The sequence below is a fragment of the Carcharhinus amblyrhynchos genome, chromosome 11 (genome assembly GCF_965287045.1).
Source record: "Carcharhinus amblyrhynchos chromosome 11, sCarAmb.v2.hapA, whole genome shotgun sequence".
NCBI lineage: Eukaryota > Metazoa > Chordata > Chondrichthyes > Carcharhiniformes > Carcharhinidae > Carcharhinus > Carcharhinus amblyrhynchos.
In genome coordinates, this window is record NC_137334.1 from 85,545,610 (window position 1) to 85,566,682 (window position 21,073).

Below are 21,073 nucleotides of genomic sequence, written 5' to 3' on the forward strand. Positions count from 1 at the left end.
GGGGATCCAGGTTTGAATCCCACCACGGCAGCTGGTAGAATTTGAATTCAAGAAAAAATATCTCGTATCAAGAATTTACTGATGACTATGAAACCGTTATTGGTTGTCAGAAAAATCCATTTGGTTCACGAATGTCCTTTAGGGAAGGAAACCTGCCGTCCTTACCCAGTCTGGCCTACATGTGACTCCAGATCCACAGCAATAGGGTTGACTCTCAACTGCCCTCGGGCAACTAGGGATGGGCAATAAAAGCTGACCAGCCAGCGACATCCAGGTCTCATGAATGAATTTTTAAAAAATATTTCTGCAGAGGTGTGTGGCCTCCAAGTTGAAAAAATGCTTTGCTTTATTCCACTTCAGTTTTGCTATGATGAGTCCGTTAAATTCCCGGCTGCGTTGTAAGAACACAACCACTATTCAGATTAAAATAAATTAATTTATTAAATTAAGTCTCGCAGCCATACAAGTGTAGTAACCATTGCACAGCACACAGATGATGTTCAAAACTTGTAATGTGGTAAAATCCACATCAAAACAAGTTAGTTTCCATGAGAAATTCCTATTGGATCCCCTTTATTTCTATTTCTTAGTGTAGCTTGCTCCCAGAGTTCTATTAATGGCTGATAACAGGGTTATGAAAGTGGGGCCAAGATGATTTATCTTCTGTAATAAAGGCAGATGCTGGAATCTGAAACAAAAACAGAAAATGCTGGAAAATTTCAGCAGGTCTGACACTGCAAATCTTCATCTGGGAGACACACAGAGGCCATGGTGTGGAGCGGGGATCCAGCCAAATGGTCACTGCTGAAATCTCCCACCCCATTGCATCGCTAGAGCAGCACAGCAGTTGGGAAAATCACACAGTCCCCCCTGTTAAGCGGCATGGTGGTGGAGTGGTTCGCACTGCTGCCTCACAGCGCCAGGATCCCAGGTTCAATTCTGGCCTCAGGTCATTGTGGAGTTTGCACGTTCCCCCTGTGTCTGCGTGAATTCCCTAGTTTCCTCCCACAGTCCAAAGATGTAGATTTAGGTTGATTGGACATGAAAAATTGACCCTTAGTGTCAGGGGGATTAGCAGACAAATGCGTGGGTCTACGGGAATAGGGACTGGGTGGCGTTGTGATTAGTACAGACTTGATGGGCTGAATGGCCTCCTTCTACCCTGTAGGGACTCTATAAGTCTGATATTTCCCACAGTCTTACTCAGACCCTGCCACTGGGACAGCAATGTGAAGTTATGAGTTAGAATTCTCTATTGCAATGCTCATATGACCGATTATTCATCTTAATAAGAGGGAAATTATCAGCTGACAAGCCAAGAGCCAAAAAACTCCAGCAAATGTATTTGAAATATAATGCACAACATCCAGTATCTCCTCTGAAGCAGCTATTTAACACTGCCGTTCATACTCTCATTCTGATTCACGTTCAATTGTATTTTCCTTTTCCACCTCAACTAATTCATTGAAACTGCAAATACTACCTTTGTCCATGGGAGATCAGAGTCAGCTGAGATGATCTCGCCCCTACAATGGGACTTGGCAGCAGTAAGGCGGGTGCCGCACTGTCAGAGGTGCCATCCTTCAAAAGAGACATTAAACCAAGAGCCTGTCTGCTGACTGAGTTGGTGTAAAATATCGGTGCCACGACTCTAATGAAAAGGAGGGTGGTCATTGAAAAGCGGAGCAGACTCAAAGGGCCAAAGCAACTGCAATTTCAAACTTCTCCACTGCCAACAAAATGGCATGGGTCCCTAACTGCATCATAACACAAGTAAGATGAATCCCAAACAGTTCTCCTTCACAGTTCAGAACATCAGCCAGGCAATTGAATGGGGTTGTTCCAGCCACTGATTGAGATTAAGGGCTATATTGTGAGTGCAATTTTTGGTAAAACTGGCTGCAAAAAGGGAGAGTTTTTTTTTTATTCACCCATGGGATAGGTGTGTTGCTGGCTGGTATATAGCTGCACATTCCTGAGGGCATTTAAGAGTCAATAACATTGCTGCGCTCACCTGTCACTGGAGAGACAGTCTGCCCCTTTTACTAAGGCCCGTAAGAAGAGGATCCTTGGTGAGCCACTGTCGATGAGAAAGCTTTGTTTCAGGGATTCAATTTTGGCATCCAGCTCAATGGTGTGACTGCCATGATGCAAGATATCCTGTATCAGTCCATCACTGTGAAAAGCATGAGGATAAATGCTCCTCGCAAACCAGCAATCAAATCCCAGGTGCGTTTTCATCGGAGAACATTCAAGTGATATTGAGCAAGAAGGTCTATTTGATGATGCAGGGTAGAAGTACCAACATTGCAGTCGACAGTGCGAAAAAACCTGAAACATTCCGAGACTATTTTTTAAAATTTATTTATTCATGTCACAAGGAGGCAAGGGAATTTTCACAGTAACTTAATTGCAGTGTTAATGTAAGCTTCCTTGTGACATGAATAAATAAAGTTTAAAAAATAGTCTGATATATGTGGAGGGGTAGCAGGCCCAATTCCAACCCACACTTGCCAATCACACTCTCACTCCTTCAAGAGTGAAGATCCTGCTGCCCAGCATGTCTTTTCCTGAGGCAGCTGAGTCAAGCTGGGAAATTTCACAACTCAAGCCACCCGCCTTGAGATCTAGCCCAATATCACAGCAGGAAAGTAGAATGAAAGTATCAAAATGGTAACACAGTGGCTAGCGCTGCTGATTCACAGTGCCAGGGACCTGGCCTGGGTCACATGTCATGTGGAGTTTGCACATTCTCCCCATGTCTGCGTGGGTTTCCTCCAGGTGCTCTGGTTTCCTCCCGCAGTCCAAAGATATTAGGGTTAGGTTAATTGGCCACAGTAAACTGCCCCATATTGTCAGGGGGGTTAGCAGGGTAAGTACATGGAGTTGGGGGGGGGATATGGTGTCGGTGGGATTGTGGTCTGTGCAGCCCCAATAGGCCAAATGGCCTCCTTCTGCACTGTAGGGATTTTACGATTCTATGAAAACAGGCAATCTACGTAAGAGACTGAGGAAACTTGAGGCATGGTGGATTAAAGAAAACTCAACCTAAATTCCTTCTTCCTTCTGTCAGTTCCTGAGCAGAATACAGTTCCAATGGCTGTACCCCCAGGGCTAATACATGCAAATTTCCTGGAATTATGCTGGTTCCTCACAGATTCAAGATTTCACTCAGATGAGGCGTGACAGGATTAAGAGTCATCTTTCTAATCTTTTATTACAACTTTTCAGTGAGTGAAACATATCCTCCTTCCACTGTATTTTTCGTTTCCTTCAATGCACTTTCTTTAATATTATAATTTGTGCTGAAAGAGAAAAATGCCCCCATTCATGTGCATCAAATGCCGTGACTGATGAGGAGGAATGGTGGTTAGGTGGATCGAAACGTTCATTTTTATACTTACAACTTTTTTAAAGTAGCGAGTGATGATGCTACTAGGCCAACACTTCTCTGCACTGGCTGTAAAAGAACTATCCAACTTCGTCCCACTTTACTGTCCTTGGTCTGTAACCCATCTGGTAACAGCACTTCAGTGCATTTCAAGTGTTTTTTTTATATGATGAGTGTTTCCATATCTAAAATGCATTGGCTGAAGGAACAGTTCATGTCGGCACTAGAAGAAGGATGGCGGGAGTTTGGTGATTTCCTCTGGCTGCAATTGTTTATACTCATTTTCATATGGTTCCGTCTTGTGAGATTGGCAAGACATTACGACATCAATTAATGTCACCAAATTGGTGTCGTTTCAGATGTTGCATCCCAATTAAGCCACTTCAGCCTAGTTAGCTTCAGTTGTGTATTATAGTTTTCACATTTCTCCTTGAAACTGTAAGGGAGAAAGTGGCATTCAGTGAAAGACCCAATTCCATTAACGTTGGCTGTCGGGAGAGGTTGAAATTTATGTTGCACTGTCGTCACCTGTAGCTACTTTTAAGAGCAGTGTGAGCCAGAAATGCAGAGTCATAATAAATGGAGTCAATTTTAACCTAACCCACAGCTTAAAAGATCTGTCTACAGTTCTGATGTGGAGATGTCAGCATTGGACTGGGGTAAACACAGTAAGAAGTCTCACTGTTCTGCTCCAGCACTCCGAAAGCTGGTGGCTTGTGTTACCAAATAAACCTCTTGGACATTAACCTGGTGTTGTGAGACTTCTTACAGTTCTGATCACCACACTACAGGGAGGATGTGATTGCAATAAGGGGGATTACAGAAGGGGTTTACAAGGATGTTGACAGGATTGGGGAATTCTAGTGGATATAAAAGATTGGATGGGCTGGGATTGTTTTCTTTGCAGCGAAGGAGGTTGTTGGAAGATTTAGTTAGGTACATAAAAATAATGAGGGGCTGAGACAGAGTGAACCGGGTGGACCAATGTCCCTTGGCGGAGAGGCAATAACTAGGAGGAATAGATTTTAAATAGTTGGTAGAAGGATTACAGGGGAACTGAGGAGAATTATTTTCATCTGGAGGGTGGTGTGGGGTTGGGAATTTGCAGCCTGGAAGGGTGCTAGATATGGAAACACTCATCATATAAAAAAAACACTTGAAATGCACTGAAATGCTGTTCCCAGATGGGTTACAGACCAAGGACAGTAAAGTAGGACGAAGTTGGATAGTTCTTTTACAGCCAGTGCAGAGGAGAAGTGTTGGCCTAGTAGCATCATCCCTAGACTATTAATCCAGGAACTCCAGCTAATGGTCGGTGGATCCAGATTCGAATCCCACCATGGCAGATGGTGGAATTTGAATTCAATAAAATATATCTGGAATTAAGAATCTACTGATGAGCATACCATGTAGCCATTTGATGGTTCACTGATCCCCTTTAGGGGAGGAAATCTGCTGTCCTTACCTGGTCTGGCCTACATGTGACTCCAGAGCCAGAGCAATGTGGTTGAATCTCACTGTTTTCTGAACAAGAACAACAAGGAGTGGGCAACATATTGCAGATGCTGGAATCTGAAACAAAAACAGAAAATGCTGGTGAAACCCAGCAAGTCTGACAGCTTCTGTGGAGAGAGAATAGGGCCAATAGTTTCGAGCCTGGATGGCCTTTCAACAGGACTCTGATGAAGGGTCATTCAGACTCAAAACGTTGGCTCTCTCCACAGATGCTGTCAGACCTGCTGAGGTTTTCAGCATTTTCCATTCTATGTGCCACAGGAATCAGAGCAGGCGAGGGGCGGACCATGGAAAGATCTGTTGACCTTGGGTGGGATTTTACGGATTTGGGAAGAGCGAGGCTGTAAAATCCCGCTCACTGGGTCTAATTTGCCTCCTTCTCTGCCTTGAACTTTTACAATTCTATGAACCAACCTACAGGGAGCTGGGTGAGGGTTTTTGGGTGAAATGTCTGTCTTACACCCATCCAATTTCATTCCCCATTTAAAGCAGTGAACAGTTGGAATGAGTGAGGTATAAAACTAGCCTTCCACTCAGTCCCATGGGTTTCCTGCTGCAGTTGGATTAAAATTGCCCTTAGCTCGACTGTTCCACACTGCACTGTTTTCAGGCAGAAAGAAATCCTGATTTTATTTTTTGAACATCCGTGCCCCAGATAAATTAACAGGAAGCAGCCAACTGGCTTGTCAGTTTTCCACCTAGTCTGATGCAGGTAGAGAAAAAGATATATAAAATGACAACTGGCATTCTGCGCTTTATACACAAGGGCATTGAGCATAAAATGAGTTGCGGAAACCATATAGTGAAAATTCACAAAAGCGACAGCAGGAATTAGACTTTGTAATTATAGAAAAAAGCTGGAAAATTTGGATCCTTTCCTCTCTGGAACAGGAGAGACAATTTAAAAATATTCTAAACCCATTTCTCCATACTTTCTGTATACGCTTTAGTGTTCCATTTCAAATCCCAACCTCTCCTGATTGAGTAGTTTCTGCCTCAGTAGACACACATAATAAAACATACCTTGTTTTAACCCTCTGTGTGAAAACATTTCCTGCCATGATAATTCCGACTCCCTGTCCCCTCACCCCATCTTCCTTTATGCCTTTTTCTATTCTTTATTTTGTGTGTCAATGGGGGTTACCATCCTGGGGGTTACCATTGACCAGAAACATAACTGGAATAGCCATATAAGTACCGTGGCTAAAAAGACCAGTAGTCATGATGTGGAGATGCCGGCGTTGGACTGGGGTAAACACAGTAAGAAGTCTGACAACACCAATGCTCCTTCCACTCATATTGTTGGCCACTTTAAGACTTGAATAGCAGGTTAGGTGTAAAGATTCACATTCTAATCAGTAATCTATAAACTATCTGTGCTGTTAAATGCTCTGTCTGAGGCCAGAACTCTCCATTCGCCTGACGAAGGGGCAAATCCCGAAAGCTTGCGAGTTTACTATCAAATAAATCGGTTGGACTTAAACCTGGTGTTGTCAGACTTCTTTCTGTAAAAAGAGCAGGTCAGAGGCTAGGAATCCAGCGGTGAGTAACTTACTTTCTGTCTACCTAACACCTACTACCCATAAAGCACAAGTCAGGAGTGTGATGGAATTCTCTCCACTTGCCTCATCTCCTTCAATACTCACAACCTTCCAAATCCAGAACCTTTACAGCCTAACAATCATAAGACTGTAAAACATAGGAGCAGAATTAGGCCAGTCAGTCCATCGAGTCTGCTCTGCCATTCAATCTTGACCGTTATTTTTCTCACCCCCATAGCCCCTGATCCCCTTATTAATCAAGAACGTATCTATCTCTGTCTTAAAGACATTCAATGGCCTGGCCTCCACAGCCTTCTGCAGCAAAGAGCTGCACAGATTCACCACTCTCTGGCTAAAGAAATCCCTCCTCATCTCTCTTCTAAAGGATCATCCCCTTTAGCCTGAAGTTGTGCCCTTTGGTTCTAGTTTTCCCTACTAGTGGAAACATCCTCTCCATGTCCACTCTATCCAGGCCTTGCAGTATCCTGTAAGTTTCAGTAAGGTCCCCCCTTATCCTTTTAAACTCTTAACGAGTTCAGACCCAGAGTGCTCAACTGTTCCTCACACGACAAACTCTTCATTCTTGTGAACCTCCTCTGGACCCTTTCCAAGGCCAGCACATCCTTCCTTACACATGGGGCCCACAACTGCTCACAATACTCCAAATGGGGTCTGACCAGAGCCTTACACAGCCTCAGAAGTACATCGCTGCTCTTGTAATCTAGCCGTCTTGACATGAATGCTAACATTGCATTTGGCTTCCTGACTGCTGACTGAACCTGTATGTTAACCTTAAGAGAATCTTGAACAATGACTCCCAAGTCACTTTGTGTTTCTGATTTCCTGAGCATTTTCCCATTTGAAAATAGTCTATGCCTCCATTCCTCCTTCCAAAGCCTCCTCCCTCAACCAGGGCAGCAGACACATAAGAACACCACTACCTTGTAAGTTCCCCCCCTCTAAACAATTCACCAACCTAACTTGGAAATACATCACTGTTCCTTCATCAAACTCGTAGAACCCCCTTCCTAACAGGACTGTGGGCGTATCTACACAACATGTACTGCAGTGGCTCATCATCAGCTTCTAGGGATGGGGCAATAAATTCTGGCCTAGCCAGTGAAGCCCACATCCCATGATTAATAATTTTTAAATGCCCACATGACATCTATATGAATCAAAAATAAGAGGGCCCCTATTTTCATGGAGACTCTATGAAAAGTGGCAAATAGGATCTGGGAATAGAAGCCTCTTCCTCCCCGTCCCTCACCCTACCCACTCCCAAACCCCCGCCACACTATTACTTACTACATACTATAATTATATTAGCAGGAACATTCTAAATTCACAATTCGATTGGCAGCTGAAAGGGTTAGGTGAACTTTGATGTGATGTCTTCTGATGACAAGAAGATAGGTTCTTTTTTGAATTGAATTGATTTATTGTTGTCACGTGTTAGCATACAGTGAAATGTACTGTTTCTTGTGCACTATACAGACAAAACATACTGTACATAGGGAAGAAAAGGAGTGTAGAGTGTTGTGTTACAGTCATAGCTAGGGTGTAGATAAAGATCAACTTAATGCAAGATAAATCCATTCAAAAGTCTGATGACATCAGGAAAGAAGCTGTTTTTCAGTTGGTTGGTAAGATTAAGCACTAAAGATTTAAACATTTTGAATGGGCTTTCATGAGTAGGAGTGTTTTTAATACAGTGAAGGCAGTAATGGATAAATAGACCTTTATTTTATCTCATCATGGCTCCTGAGGTTTGCCTGTGGTGAAAACTGTGTCTGTTGGCATAGAAGATGTAAGAACCAAGGATGGTTTAGCATATGGGTATTAAGTTAGTACAGGAAGATATAATGGGCCATTGGTAGGGGGTGCATGGGTTGGCATTAACATGACATGGGGCATGAAGCTGGCATGGGAGTGGCTGGAGGGATGAGGGTTTAAAATTTAACAAAACAACTGGGGTGAAATCCCAGCGAACTGAGGCAGACCTTTTAAACAGCCTGTCTCAGCACCCTATGGCCATCGATGAAATATGTCTGGGGTCAGGGGGCATGACTGTAACTTACGGCCGCCTCCTCAGAATGAAGATTGTGCCAGTTGAGGAGCTTCTACGAACTTTTTCAATCAATGCCATTTCGAGGCGCTGGTAAAAGGGCAAAATGAGTCAGACAGTATTTCGTTGAGGTACTTGTATTTTGAAAGGGACCGGCACGACAACTGAATTTGCATTGCCTGAACAGTTAATTGAGCAAAAAGCGACTAATAATCCTGAGATGTGGCTCACACAGATTAAACGTGAAAAGATTATACTTCTCAAATTTCCGTTTCAATTTGAATTCAATGATTCAAGAGTTTAAGGCATAATGCACACTAACAGGACATGATTTCCTCATCTCATGCAAGGAGTTGGAAAGTGCACAGCACATTTGATTCATGTCAGTTGAGCTAATGAGCTCCTGGGCCTTTCAACTATCTGAGCAACTCACAAACTGATTTAATAATCAGATTATCACATGCTGCATGCAGCTTCCAGCCTGCTAATAGGAACTTAGCCCAAGTTCTGATTGATTCAGCCAATATTCTAAACATTTTGCTTCAGGGAATGATTAGATAAAGGGGTTATTTATCCTTAGTCGTGATGCTTCCACTAAATGTACACCGTTCCTGTAGAGCATGTTATTCTTGGAGCTAAATCACTGCTTATTTGTACCAGTACTGTAATAAAACTAAATGTTGGAGATCTGCGTTCTGGCTATAGTTATTTAGAAAACTGATTTTTTTTTCTCTGAAGTGTCTTTGCTGGGCTCCCAGCTTGTTTATTCCGAAAACTTATGCTCATCAAAACTCTGCTACCGGTATCTGGATTTACAAGCCCCATTCACACCTCATTGTGCTCATCAGTTTACTCAGCTCAAAAGATCCTCATCCTTGTTTTCAGATCTCTCCACGCCCTTGAGATAGTCAATTAGGGACAGGCCACAAATGTTTACCTTGCCAGTGAAATCCGCATCCCGTGAACGAGTGGAAAAAACATCCCAGAACACTTCACAGAAGCATTAGCAAACAGGATTTGACAGCGAGCTACACAGGGGGGACATTCGGATGGATGGCCAAGAGCTGGGCCAGACAGAGAGAAAGGTTTTAAGAAGAACCTCAATATTTTATTCATTTAAAAACACTGGTTTGAATTTTACTGGCCCGCCCACGACGGGAATTGGAACCGGCAAGGGGCAGAACTTGGGAAGGTCCATTGGCCTTGTAGTAAGTCTTTGGAGATGGTAGTCCCTTCACCAAAATCCCTTTACTCGCAATTCCAACCGCAGTACACAAAATGCTATCAGTTAGCAGTCTATCTTGAGGAATGCCAGAGGAACTGACACTCCCGGTTAAACACAAGGAAAAGACTCCCTGATTGGCCCTTCAATTGACTCCTTGATTAGGTAGTTAATATTCCAATAGGCCAACCTCAATGGCCTGATTGAAATCATTACAGACATGGGGCAGGATTTCACTGTTTCAGGATGAACATGGCCTTAAAATCCTGTCTAAATGCAAGGTGTTCTTGTTATTAGTTTGCATTAATATTCTCTTGGCTTTGTTAAATTGATCAGTCTATGCCACACGATGGGAACAAATATAAATTTTCTTGGATTTATTTTTTTGGTTTTGAAGCTAAGGATGCATTATGTAAGGACGCTCAGTTGCGGGAATCAGGGATATGGTGATAGCGCAGGAATGTGGCATTGATGTTCTGATTTTTGATTTGGTTTGTATTATTGTCACATGTATTAGTATGCAGTGAAAAGTATAATTTCTTGTGCACTTTACAGACAAAGCATACCGTTCATAGAGAAGGAAAGTAGAGAGTGTAGAATGGAGTGTTACAGTCATGGCTAGGCTGTAGAGAAAGATCAATTTAATGTGAGGTAGGTCCATTCAAAAGTCTGATAGCATCCAGGAAGAAGCTGTTTCTGATTCACTCGATGATCAGTCATGATCCCCCTGGCGAAACAGGCTCGAAAGGCCCAATGGCCTACTCCTGCTCCTTGGTTCCTATTAAATAAAAGTAGATCTTTCTCATCAAATACAGTCCAGCATTTATCGATATGAAATTTGACGTTTTGCTGCCTTTCATCCCCAGGTTCTTCATTTCCTTCTTGATCCTAAACCACAGCAAACCATTTACTTTATTTCTGTCATGATTGTCCCCGAATCTTCATCTTCTGATGTTCTTGTCTTTTCAAACTCCACTTAGCCTCAGGTGGAACTCCTTGTCTCCAAGAAGCTCAGTTTCATTTTATTTTAGGCCAAACAAACCTTCAGCAAGTTTCAACTCTTCATGAAGCCCAAGTCCAAACAGAATCAAACTCTGTCTGGTGACGTTCTGCTTGATGTATTCTGTGTATTTTAACAGGAAACATAAAATCATGGAATTATAGAAACTTACAGCAGAGAAGGAGTCCATTTGGCCCTTTGTCACTGTGCTAGCTCTTCGATAGCACCATCGTACTTTGTCCCACATCCCTGCCTTTTTTTCATAACCATGTACGTTCTTCATCGTCAAATATAGAATCATAGAATCCCTACAGTGCAGAAGGAGGCCATTCAGCCCATCAAATCTGCACCAACAACAATATCACCCAGGCAATATCCCTGTAGCCCCACATATTTACCCAACTAATCCACCTGACACTAAGGGCATGATCAATCCACCCAACCTGCACATCTTTGGACTGAGGGAGGAAACTGGGGCACCTGGAGGAAACCCATGCAGACACGGGGAGAATGTGCAAACCCCAGACAGCATCCTGAGGTTGGAATTGAACCCTGGTCTCTGGTGGTGTGAGGCAGAAGTGCTAACCACTGTGCCATGGTGCTGCTCAAATAACTTTCCAACTCCCTTATAAAATTACTTATGGATTCAATTTTCATCATATTTTCATATCAACATCTGAGAATTCTCTGAGTAAAAAGAATTTCTCTTCATCTTCCCTCCAAACATTTTACAAATGAATTTGACTCTACAGGGGCGACCTAATGAAAAACATTTTAAGTCCAGAACGAGTGTGAAAATTGAAGGGTTTTGAATCCAAATCTGCCATCTTATGCTCTTAGAGCAGAAAGTAAACTCAAAATCTGTTTCCTGCCTGTAGGAGAGAGGGCAGGGCTTAAGTTGCCCAATAGCTGGCTGATACCAGTGGAGGGTGCAATTGCACATGTACAGGTCTCTCTGCTCTGAGCACACAGTCTCTGCTGCTTTCAATGACTGAAAGCAGGCCTTCCCCTCCCTAGCTACCGCTTTAGTCAACCTCTTAAGTGCCAAAGATGCTGCTTTACACATTCTTCTGAGTGGCTGCAGTATTAAAACTCAGATGCATTGCAGAACCTCTTTTGGTAACTCATTCTTCCTGAGAAATTTCAAAATGTTACTCCTTAGTCCTCTGACTGTCTACAGGCTGAGGGCTTTTCATATCCAAGCTTGGCTATAAGTTCACCATCGCTTCATAGTTTATTTGTTAATTTCTCTTTTGTTGCTTTCAGCATTAAAATACTCAGTGGGCCCTCTCTGTTGGTTTGTCAGTTATAAAAAGAAACAGTGGTTGAAGATGTGATTACTTGCATTTTGTCTGATAACACACCTGTGAAGTGTCTTCCAAAGTTTTACTGTGTTAAAGGTGCTACGTATATGCAAGTTGCTGTTGTACTTATTTACTTCAGCTTGGCTCAGCTGGTCATACCCTTGATTCTAAGCTCTAAAGACAGAACAGTGGTTGGCGCTGCTGCTTCCCAACTCCAGGAGTCCGGATTCAATTCCGGCCTTGGGTGACTGTATGGAGTTCGCACATTCTCCTCGTGTCTGCGTATGTTTCCTTAGGGTGCTCCAGTTTCTCCCCACGTTCCAAAGATGTGTTGGTTAGGTTGATTGTCCATGCTAAGTTGCCCCTTAGTGTCAGGGGGACTGGCAGGGTAAATAAGTGGGGTTGCGGGGCTAGAGTCTGGGTGGGATTGTTGTTGGTACAGGATTGATGGGACAAATGGCCTCCTTTTGCACTGTATAGATTCCATGATTCTAAACCCTGTCTATGACCAGAGCACACGATTTAGACTGAGGTCATGATTCCATAGTGTGAGGGTGCTGCACTATCCCCTGTGCTACCTTTCAGATGGAACGTGAAACCCATTAGCCAGCTCTGGTACGTGTGAAAGATCCCATGCCACCCTATGAATATCATTTCCCCTGGTGTTCTGGCCAATCCACGTCCCTCAGCCAACTCTACAAATAGCAAATGGCCCGGTAAATTAATTTGCTGTTTGTGCGATCTTGCTATGCGCTGTATTATTTTTATTCATTCGTAGGACATGGGCATTGCTGGCTGGCCAGCATTTGTTGCCCATCCCTAGTTGCCTTTGGAGGGCAGTTGACAGTCAACCACATTGCTGTGGCTCTGGAGTCACATGTAGGCCAGTAAGAAGTCTCACAACACCAGGTTAAAGTCCAACAGGTTTATTTGGAATCACAAGCTTTCAGAGCGCTGGTCCTTCATCAGGTGACTCACTTCAGTCTAACACCTACATCTTCACATCATTTGTAGGCCAGACCAAGTAAGGAGGCAGATTTCCTTCCCTAAAGGACATCAGTGAACCAGATGGGTTTTTTTGACAATCAGCAATGGTTTCATGGTCATCAGTGGATTCTTAATTCCAGATATTTTTTATTGAATTCAAATTCCACCATCTGCCGTGGCGGGATTCGAACCCTGATCCCAGAAAATTAGTTTCTTGATTAATAGTCTAGCAATAATACCTTTAGGCCATCGCCTCCCCATTGTCAGTTGTATTTGCCTACACAGCCATTGCAATTGTACTTCAAACAAAATCCATTGGTTGTGCGGTCCTTTCAGAAATGCCAAGGACTTGAACAAACATATATGCTAATGGCAACAGGATATTGTTCGGTGTAATGAAAAGTCGTGCAGTGAGGCTGATCTATCAAAAAGAAGCAGACGGGGTTTAACGACCTTTCTCATTTCTGAAAAGTTCTGCTGCTGTTTCGGGACATTGACCGATTGGAAGAAATGCTGTTTACTTTTTAATGTCACTGAGATTTACACTGCTCTTTGTTTTCTGCTTCTCATTGTTGGCAGGGCGAATGATACAGGTCTTCTTTCATACAAAGATCACTTGCCTCTGACCCAGCTTGTAATTGGAGACACAAACAGGACTGATTCAAAAGCGGCTTACAGACTTGGGCCACTTCGTTGCAATGGAGACAGTAAGTAACGTTCAGTCTTTTGGAACGTTATCTTGCAACTTTGACACAGCGGTGAGGTTTACTGAGGAAGAATCCTTTTCCACACTAATTGCAACAGGGTAAATGCATGGAGTTATGGGGATGGAGCCTGGGTGGGATTATTTTTGGTGTAGTCTCGATGGGCCGAGTGGCCTCCTTCTGCACTGTAGGAATCTATGATTTGCATGAATATCTTTTAAAAATTACAAACCTAAAAAAGACGACTGATTGTAATTTTTACCATAGACACTGACCAGAGGACGTGAATGTTCCTACAATATCACAACACTTGGTTATCAAGCAAATATTTCCATTGGACTTGGTTCGAGATTGAGGATGTAACTAGTAGAGTTGATGAGGGGGAGTCAGTGGATGTGGTTTATTTGGACTTTCAGATGGCTTTCGCCAAAGTTCCATGTAAGAGATTAGTAAGTGTTATTAAAGCGCATGGGATTGGGGGTAGTACGTTGAGATGGATAGGAAATTGGTTGGCAGCCAGGAAACAAAGAGTAGGAATAGACAGATCTTTTTTTTAAATAGCAGGCAGTGACTGCTGCTGTTCCACAGGGGTGATTACAATGCTTATTAATGATTTAGCTGAGGGAACTAAATGTAATATCTCCAACTTCGCCAATGGCACAAATCTGGGTGGGAGGTTGAGCTGCAAGCAGAGATGTTTCAGTGTGTTTTGGACAAGTCCAGAGATGTACAGATTAAGTGGATTGGCCATGTTAAATTGACTCTTAGTGTCAAGGGAATTAGCAGGTTAAATACATGGTGTTACAGTGATAGGGCCTGGGTGAGATTATTGTTGATACATGCTTGATGAGCCAAATGGCCTCCTTCTGCATTAGAGAGATTTTATAATTCTATTAAGTTGAGTGAATGGGCAAATGTTTGCCAAAAGCAGTATAATTTGGGTAAATGTGAGGTTATCCACTTTGATAACAAAAACAGGAAAGCAGGTTATTATTTCAATGTCTATAAATTAAGAGAGGGGAACATGCAACGAGACCTGGGTGTCCTCGTACACCAGCCACTGAAGGTAAGCATGCAAGTGCAACTGGTGGTAAAGAAGGCAAATGCTATTCTAGCCATCAGAGTGAAAGGATTGGAGTACAGGAGCAGAAACATCTTGACGCAATTATACAGGCCCTTAGTGAGACCGCGCTTGGAATATTGAGTGCAATTTTGGTCTTCTTACCTGAGGAAGGATGTTCTTCTTATAGAGGGAATGCAGCGAAGATTTCCCAGGCTGATCCCTGGGATGGCTGGACTGATGCCTGAGGAGAGATTGTGCCAGTTAGGATTGCATCCACTAGAGTTTGGAAGAATGAGGGGGAATCTCATAGAAATCTGTAAAATTCTAACAGGACTAGACAGAGTAGATGCAGCAAGGATGTTCCCGATGACGTGGGTATCCAGAACCAAGAGTTATAGGAGTGAACTTTTTTGGATTGAGGTGAGGAAACGTTTCTTCACTCGGAGAGTGGTGAGCCTGTAGAAAACAGTTGAGGGCAAAACATTGTAAGTTTTCAAGAAGGAGTTCGATAGAGCTCTTGGGACAAAGGGGATCAAAAGATATGGGGGAAAGGCAGGATCAGGCCATTGAGTTGGACAATCAACCTTGATCATAATGAATGGTGGAGCAGGCTTAAAGGGCTAAATAAGTTATTCTTGCTCCTATTTTCTATGAGTCTATGCTTTTGTGAACGTCAGAGGCACATATTGAGTTTAGCAGCATATCAGTTCAGTTGGAAAGCTGTGCTCTTTTGCACTGCAGAGTTTAGAAGGAGTTCAATGTTGAGTTTAACCCTTTTTGCACCAATTAACCCCAAAGTAGTTCGACAGTTGGAGGGTTCTCCAGATACAGGACTTGGTGTGAGGACTGTGTGTTGTAAGTTTCGCTGTTCTGAGATGTGCATATTGGATCAATAGGAACCCCGAATGCTTCAAAACACATTTTTTACTTTTACAAATCGGCTATATTAGCAGGTGAGGATTTTTTGTTCAGTGGGTTGTGAGGTTTTGGAATGAAGTGCTGGAGTTAGTGACTGAAATGTGCTAATGTTTAACAGGTAAAGGGGATAAAGGAAAGGGGGATAAAGGGATATTCGAACAGGTTGACCACACAGGATTAAGACTAATGCTTGTGTGGTTGATGAACATTAAAATGAACATGATTACCAGGAACGTAGATCAGAGATAGAGATGTCTATGCTCCAGAAGTAAGACTATGACACTGCATCCCCAATTCTCTGTCCTGTTCTCCTTAAAACTGCGTTCTGGATTGAGTGAGCTGAATTATCTTGTTTTGTGTTGTTAATTCTTTATTATCTAGATATTACTATGGGAGATTTAGGACCCCACCCTTCCCCTCCACTGCTCACTAAGACTCCCGTGGTGGGCAGGATGGGAAAATTTCACCCAGATGCTGTAATTCTCTGGCCATTCTGCCACTGTTAACCAAAGATGTGTGGATTCGGTTGATTGTCCATACTGAATTGACTCAAGTGTTCGGGGATTAGCAGGATAAATGTGTGAGGTTATGGGAATAGGGCTTGGGTGGGATTATGATCGATGCAGACTCGATGGGCCAAATTGGACCCTTCTGCACTTTTATGGTTCGATAATTTGCAGTTCAACCAAATCTCTGTTCACTGCCGCGGGATCAGAGAATTCCAGCTGTGGGTGAGGTCAGAAAACACAGTAAGAAATCTCACAACACCAGGTTTAAGTCCAACCAATTTATTTGATAGTAATCCCACAAGCTTTCGGAAACGGTGTTCCTTTGTCAGGTGTGTGGAAGGTTCTGATCCGAGAAAGGCACATCAGAACCTTCCACACACCTGAGGAAGGAATACCGTTTCCGAAAACTTGTGGGATTACTATTAAATAAACTGGTTGGACTTAAGCCTGGTGTTGTGAGACTTCTTAATGTGTTTACCCCAGTCCAACGCCGGCATCTCCACATCATGAAGCCAGAAAAGCCAGCCCACAATCCAGTCCATGTTAAGCGAGAAACCTCATCTTGGCCAGTCGAACAAAATGGATGTTATCACATTGACTGGTCATTATCTGATCCAATTAATGCTCAATTCCATTGACTTTGAAACTGAATTGCAAGTGGGGCACAGAACAGAAGGCCAATAGAATACCACTTTTATTACCCTGTCTGCTATTTTAGCGGGGGTGCTAATCCATTTAAAGGAAGAAGGTAAATATCAGTATGGCTGAGATTTGCCAGCCCAGCTGCAGCAGGATGCCCTGTGGCAGATGTGGCAAGTCACTCAAGTGTCCGTTGACTTTAGCAGGGCTGGAAGATCCCATCAGCAGGACTTTCTGGACTCTATTGAAACCGAGGAACATCATACAAACACATTAACCATATAGCCAAAGACGTTAATATTTCTGCTGTAATAACTGTGGGGGGTCATTCAGTATGTCTCCTTCGCAGAGGTTTAGTCATGCCCATGAAATGTCATGAGCCACGGGTAGAGATATCCGTGCTTTGAAACTAAGAAGATCCCGCCTGAGGTTAATGGACCTTTGCATGGTCCTGTCCCGTCTGCTACGATTCCCATGGTGGATGACAGCTCCAATTCTCTGCCCTGCCTATAAAAGAATAAAATAGAAAGACGCATTGATGTTGCACTTTTCACAATCAACAGACATCTCAAAGTGCTTTGTAGTTAATGAAAGGTGGTCACTGTTGAAACGTAGTATAATGAAAGGAAATGTTGCAGCCAATTAGTGTATAACAAACCTGCACAGTTGCATCTCGATGCTGGGACATTCAATTAGCCTTTGCTTCTCTTGCCAGTAATCAACTACTGGTCTTCATTCAATCAACTTGCAGGGATTAAACTATCTTGTATCTCTCAATTAGCTTATAGTCTCCCCAAGATGTATTTTCTGCTGCACTTCAATTACCTGAGGCCTATGATTGGCTTTGAATCAACAGCAGTCATTCATTTCCCGCTGTGAGCAATGTCAAAACCCTTGGTGATGTTCCCTTTACAAACTATCCGGTTTTTCATTTTGCTTTAATAATGTTTATGAACAGAGATTCATTTAGAAGCCAAGGAAGCAGCAATTACAATATTTGCAATTGAACTTCCCTCCGGTGTAATCTGTCACCCAGTGATGAGAATAGACTGAAAAATTCTAACACAAACTGGGGCAACTCATACTGTAAAAATTAAGATTTTCCCTATGGGTGCAGTTGGGGAATTGCTCATGCTTTTGTAGTGCGGCATTACTTGGAAGATTTAGTGGCCTTACTCGAGGGCAGCATTGTGGCATAGCGGTTAGCACTGTTGCCTCACGTGCCAGAGACCTGGGCTCAATTCCCGGCTTGGACCACTCTCTGTGTGGAGTTTGCATGTTCTCCCTGTGTCTGCATGGGTTTCCTCCGGGTGCTCAGGTTTCCTCCCACACGCCAAACGTGTGCAGGTTAGGTGAATTGACCACGCTAAATTGCCCCTCAGTGTCCCAGGGTGTGCATGTTAGTGGCATTAGTGGGGTAAATGTGTGGGATTACGGGGATAAGGCCTGGAGGGGATTGTGGTTATCCACTTTGGTAGGAATAATGGTAGGAAGGACTACTACTTACAGGGCGAAAAGCTGCAGCATGCTACGGTGCAGAGGGACCTGGGGGTCCTTGTGCATGAGTTGCAAAAACCCAGCCTACAGGTGCAGCAGGTGGTCAGGAAGGCAAATGGGATGCTGGCCTTCATAGCGACGGGGATTGAATATAAAAGTAGGGAGGTCTTGCTGCAACTGTACAGGGCACTGGTGAGGCCGCAGCTGGAGTACTGTGTGCAGTTTTGGTCACCACACCTGAGCAAGGATATTTTGGCCTTGGAGGGAGTGCAGAGGAGGTTCACTAGGCTGATACCGGAGTTGAGGGGGTTGAGTTATGAGGAGAGGCTGAATAGACTGGGCTTGTACTCGTTAGAGTTTCGAAGGATGAGGGGAGATCTCATTGAGACATATAAGAGATGAAAGGGATGGATAGGGTAGAGGTGGAGAGGTTCTTCCTGCTCAGAAAGGACAGCAGGACTAGAGGGCACAGCTTCAAGATAAAGGGGGGGTAGTTTAGAACGGAGTTGAGGAGGAACTTCTTCACTCAAAGGGTGGTGAATCTCTGGAATTCTCTGCCCGTTGAAGTGGTGGAGGCTACCTCGCTAAATATATTTAAGACGTGGGTAGATAGGTTTTTGGTAGGCAAGGGGATTAAGGGTTATGGGGAGAAAGCGGGAAAGTGGAACTGAGCCACTTCAGATCAGCCATGATCTTATTGAATGGCGGGGCAGGCTCGAAGGGCTAGATGGCCTACTCCTGCTCCTATTTCTTATGTTCTTATGTTCTTGTGTGGTAACGCAGAGTCAATAGGCCGAATGGCCTCTTTCTGCACTGTAGGGATTCAATGATTTTACAGAGGTCTTGGACCCACTACCTTCTAACGCACAAGGAAGATTTCTGTCAATGAGCTAAATTAAAATAAGCCCTCAAGGAGCCTCCCTAAACCCATGTGTAAAGGAGTGAACCTGCCACTGTTATTACTGACCCCATCAGCATACAAAGATGCATGGAACCCTCTTTGATTTGATTTGATTTATTATTGTCACATGTATTAACATACAGTGAAAAGTATTATTTCTATGCGCGCTATACAGACAAAAGCATACTGTTCATAAAGAAGGAAACGAGAAGGCGCAGAATGTAGTGCTTGACGCTCAGCCAAATCTCCATTCACTGCAGCGGGACCAGAGAATCCCGCTGGTGTGAACGGCCAGAAAATTCTCCCCAGTGAGTGTTGCAAGCCTGAGCTGATATATGTCACACTGTACCCCTTTTGGGTCATCCCCAAAAAGAAATGCACCTTTTTGTTTGGCCTCAATTTGAAAAGAACTGTGTGTATTTACGTGCCCATACAGATAATTACTGGAACGCAGCATCATTCAACACCGAGTCCTCGTATCTCCACTTCCCAACTTTTCGTGGTGAGCTCAGTGCGGACATTTCATTCTTCTTCAAAACAACTGCGGCGTCAGGTGTGTTCCTGGAGAATCTCGGAATTAAGGACTTCATAAGGATCGAGCTGAACTGTGAGTATCATCTGACAGGCGCGCAAATTGAGAAAGATCTGTAAGTGAGTGATTCACATCGGGGTAATTGCCTGGAACCCATGGTGCTATGCAAGGAGTCAGCAAAAATCCAGTTAATTAGATCAAACCACCAAAAATAATGAAGTCCTTTCAAGCTGAGATGCCATTAAGCAGGATAGCATTGATGTGTCCTCAATACAAAATTTATTAAGTATTTGGCAGACTGTGTGGTGCAGTGAATTAGGCACTGGTCCATCGCCCAGGATCTGATTTCTAATCTAGACTGATCGAATGGAAGGCTTCCACTTGTTGTTCATTGAAAGTTAATTTAAGTGTGAACAGGCTCGGTCAAGTACTTAATGGACTATGCAGGCTCATTTTCCTTTGGGGGAGGTGGTAGTGGTAAGGCCACAGGACTAGTAATCCAGAGACTCAGATTAATGTTCTGGGGACAGGGCTTCGAATCCCACCACAGCAGCTGGTGGAATTTGAATTCAGTTAATAAAACTGGAATCATAAAGTTCGTCTGATTAATGGTAACCGTGACAACCATTTCCGATTTCTGCAATAACCCATCTGGTTCACTAACATTCTTGACAGGAGGGAAATCTGCCATCCTTAACTGGTCTGACCTACATGCGTCTCCAGACCCTCAGCAGTGTGGATGACTCTTAACTGTTCTCTGAAATGATCTAACAAGGCGTTCAGTTCAAGGGGCAATTAGGGATGAATAACAAATTCTGACCTTGCCAGAGACATTTACATCCCATGCAAAGAAAAAAAAATATTCACTCAGCAAAATAACCAAGTTGCCTCTTAGGGCACGGCCTTCTCAAGCTGCTGGAGCTGCCTCATTTGTTGCCCTCAATGTGACGTTTTCCAATCGAACAGCATTACTGCATCGCTTAAATTCATTTAAGCATATCAGCTAATAACTGATGTTCTTTTGGGTGCTAACACTACATTGCTACCATGCACAGTCTCACAACTGACCAAGCGGATAGCCACATTGTTAAACCTGATAATGTATCCCCAGCTGCGACACAGTTTGACAAAGGTTTCCATGTCAGCAAAGCACAGGCTGTTCCAGATGCCGCACAGACCAAAACAAAACCTTGTGCCTCAATATGTTTCTTCTCCTCACCTATCCAGCCCATACACAATAGAAACACAGAAACATTGAAGATAGGAGCAGGAGGAGGCCATC

The 21,073-nt window shown here is 43.4% G+C and overlaps 1 protein-coding gene across 1 annotated transcript in view; it reads left to right on the top strand.

The window, feature by feature from the left end:
• The window catches only part of LOC145350301 (contactin-associated protein-like 5), a 1,016,709-nt gene that overhangs the window by 792,644 nt on the left and 202,992 nt on the right, over positions 1–21,073 (top strand). The window contains exons 15-16 of the mRNA XM_080199494.1: positions 13,608–13,735; positions 19,696–19,866. Of these exons, the coding sequence (XP_080055620.1) occupies positions 13,608–13,735; positions 19,696–19,866 (299 nt within the window). The remainder of the gene's footprint in view (positions 1–13,607; positions 13,736–19,695; positions 19,867–21,073) is intronic.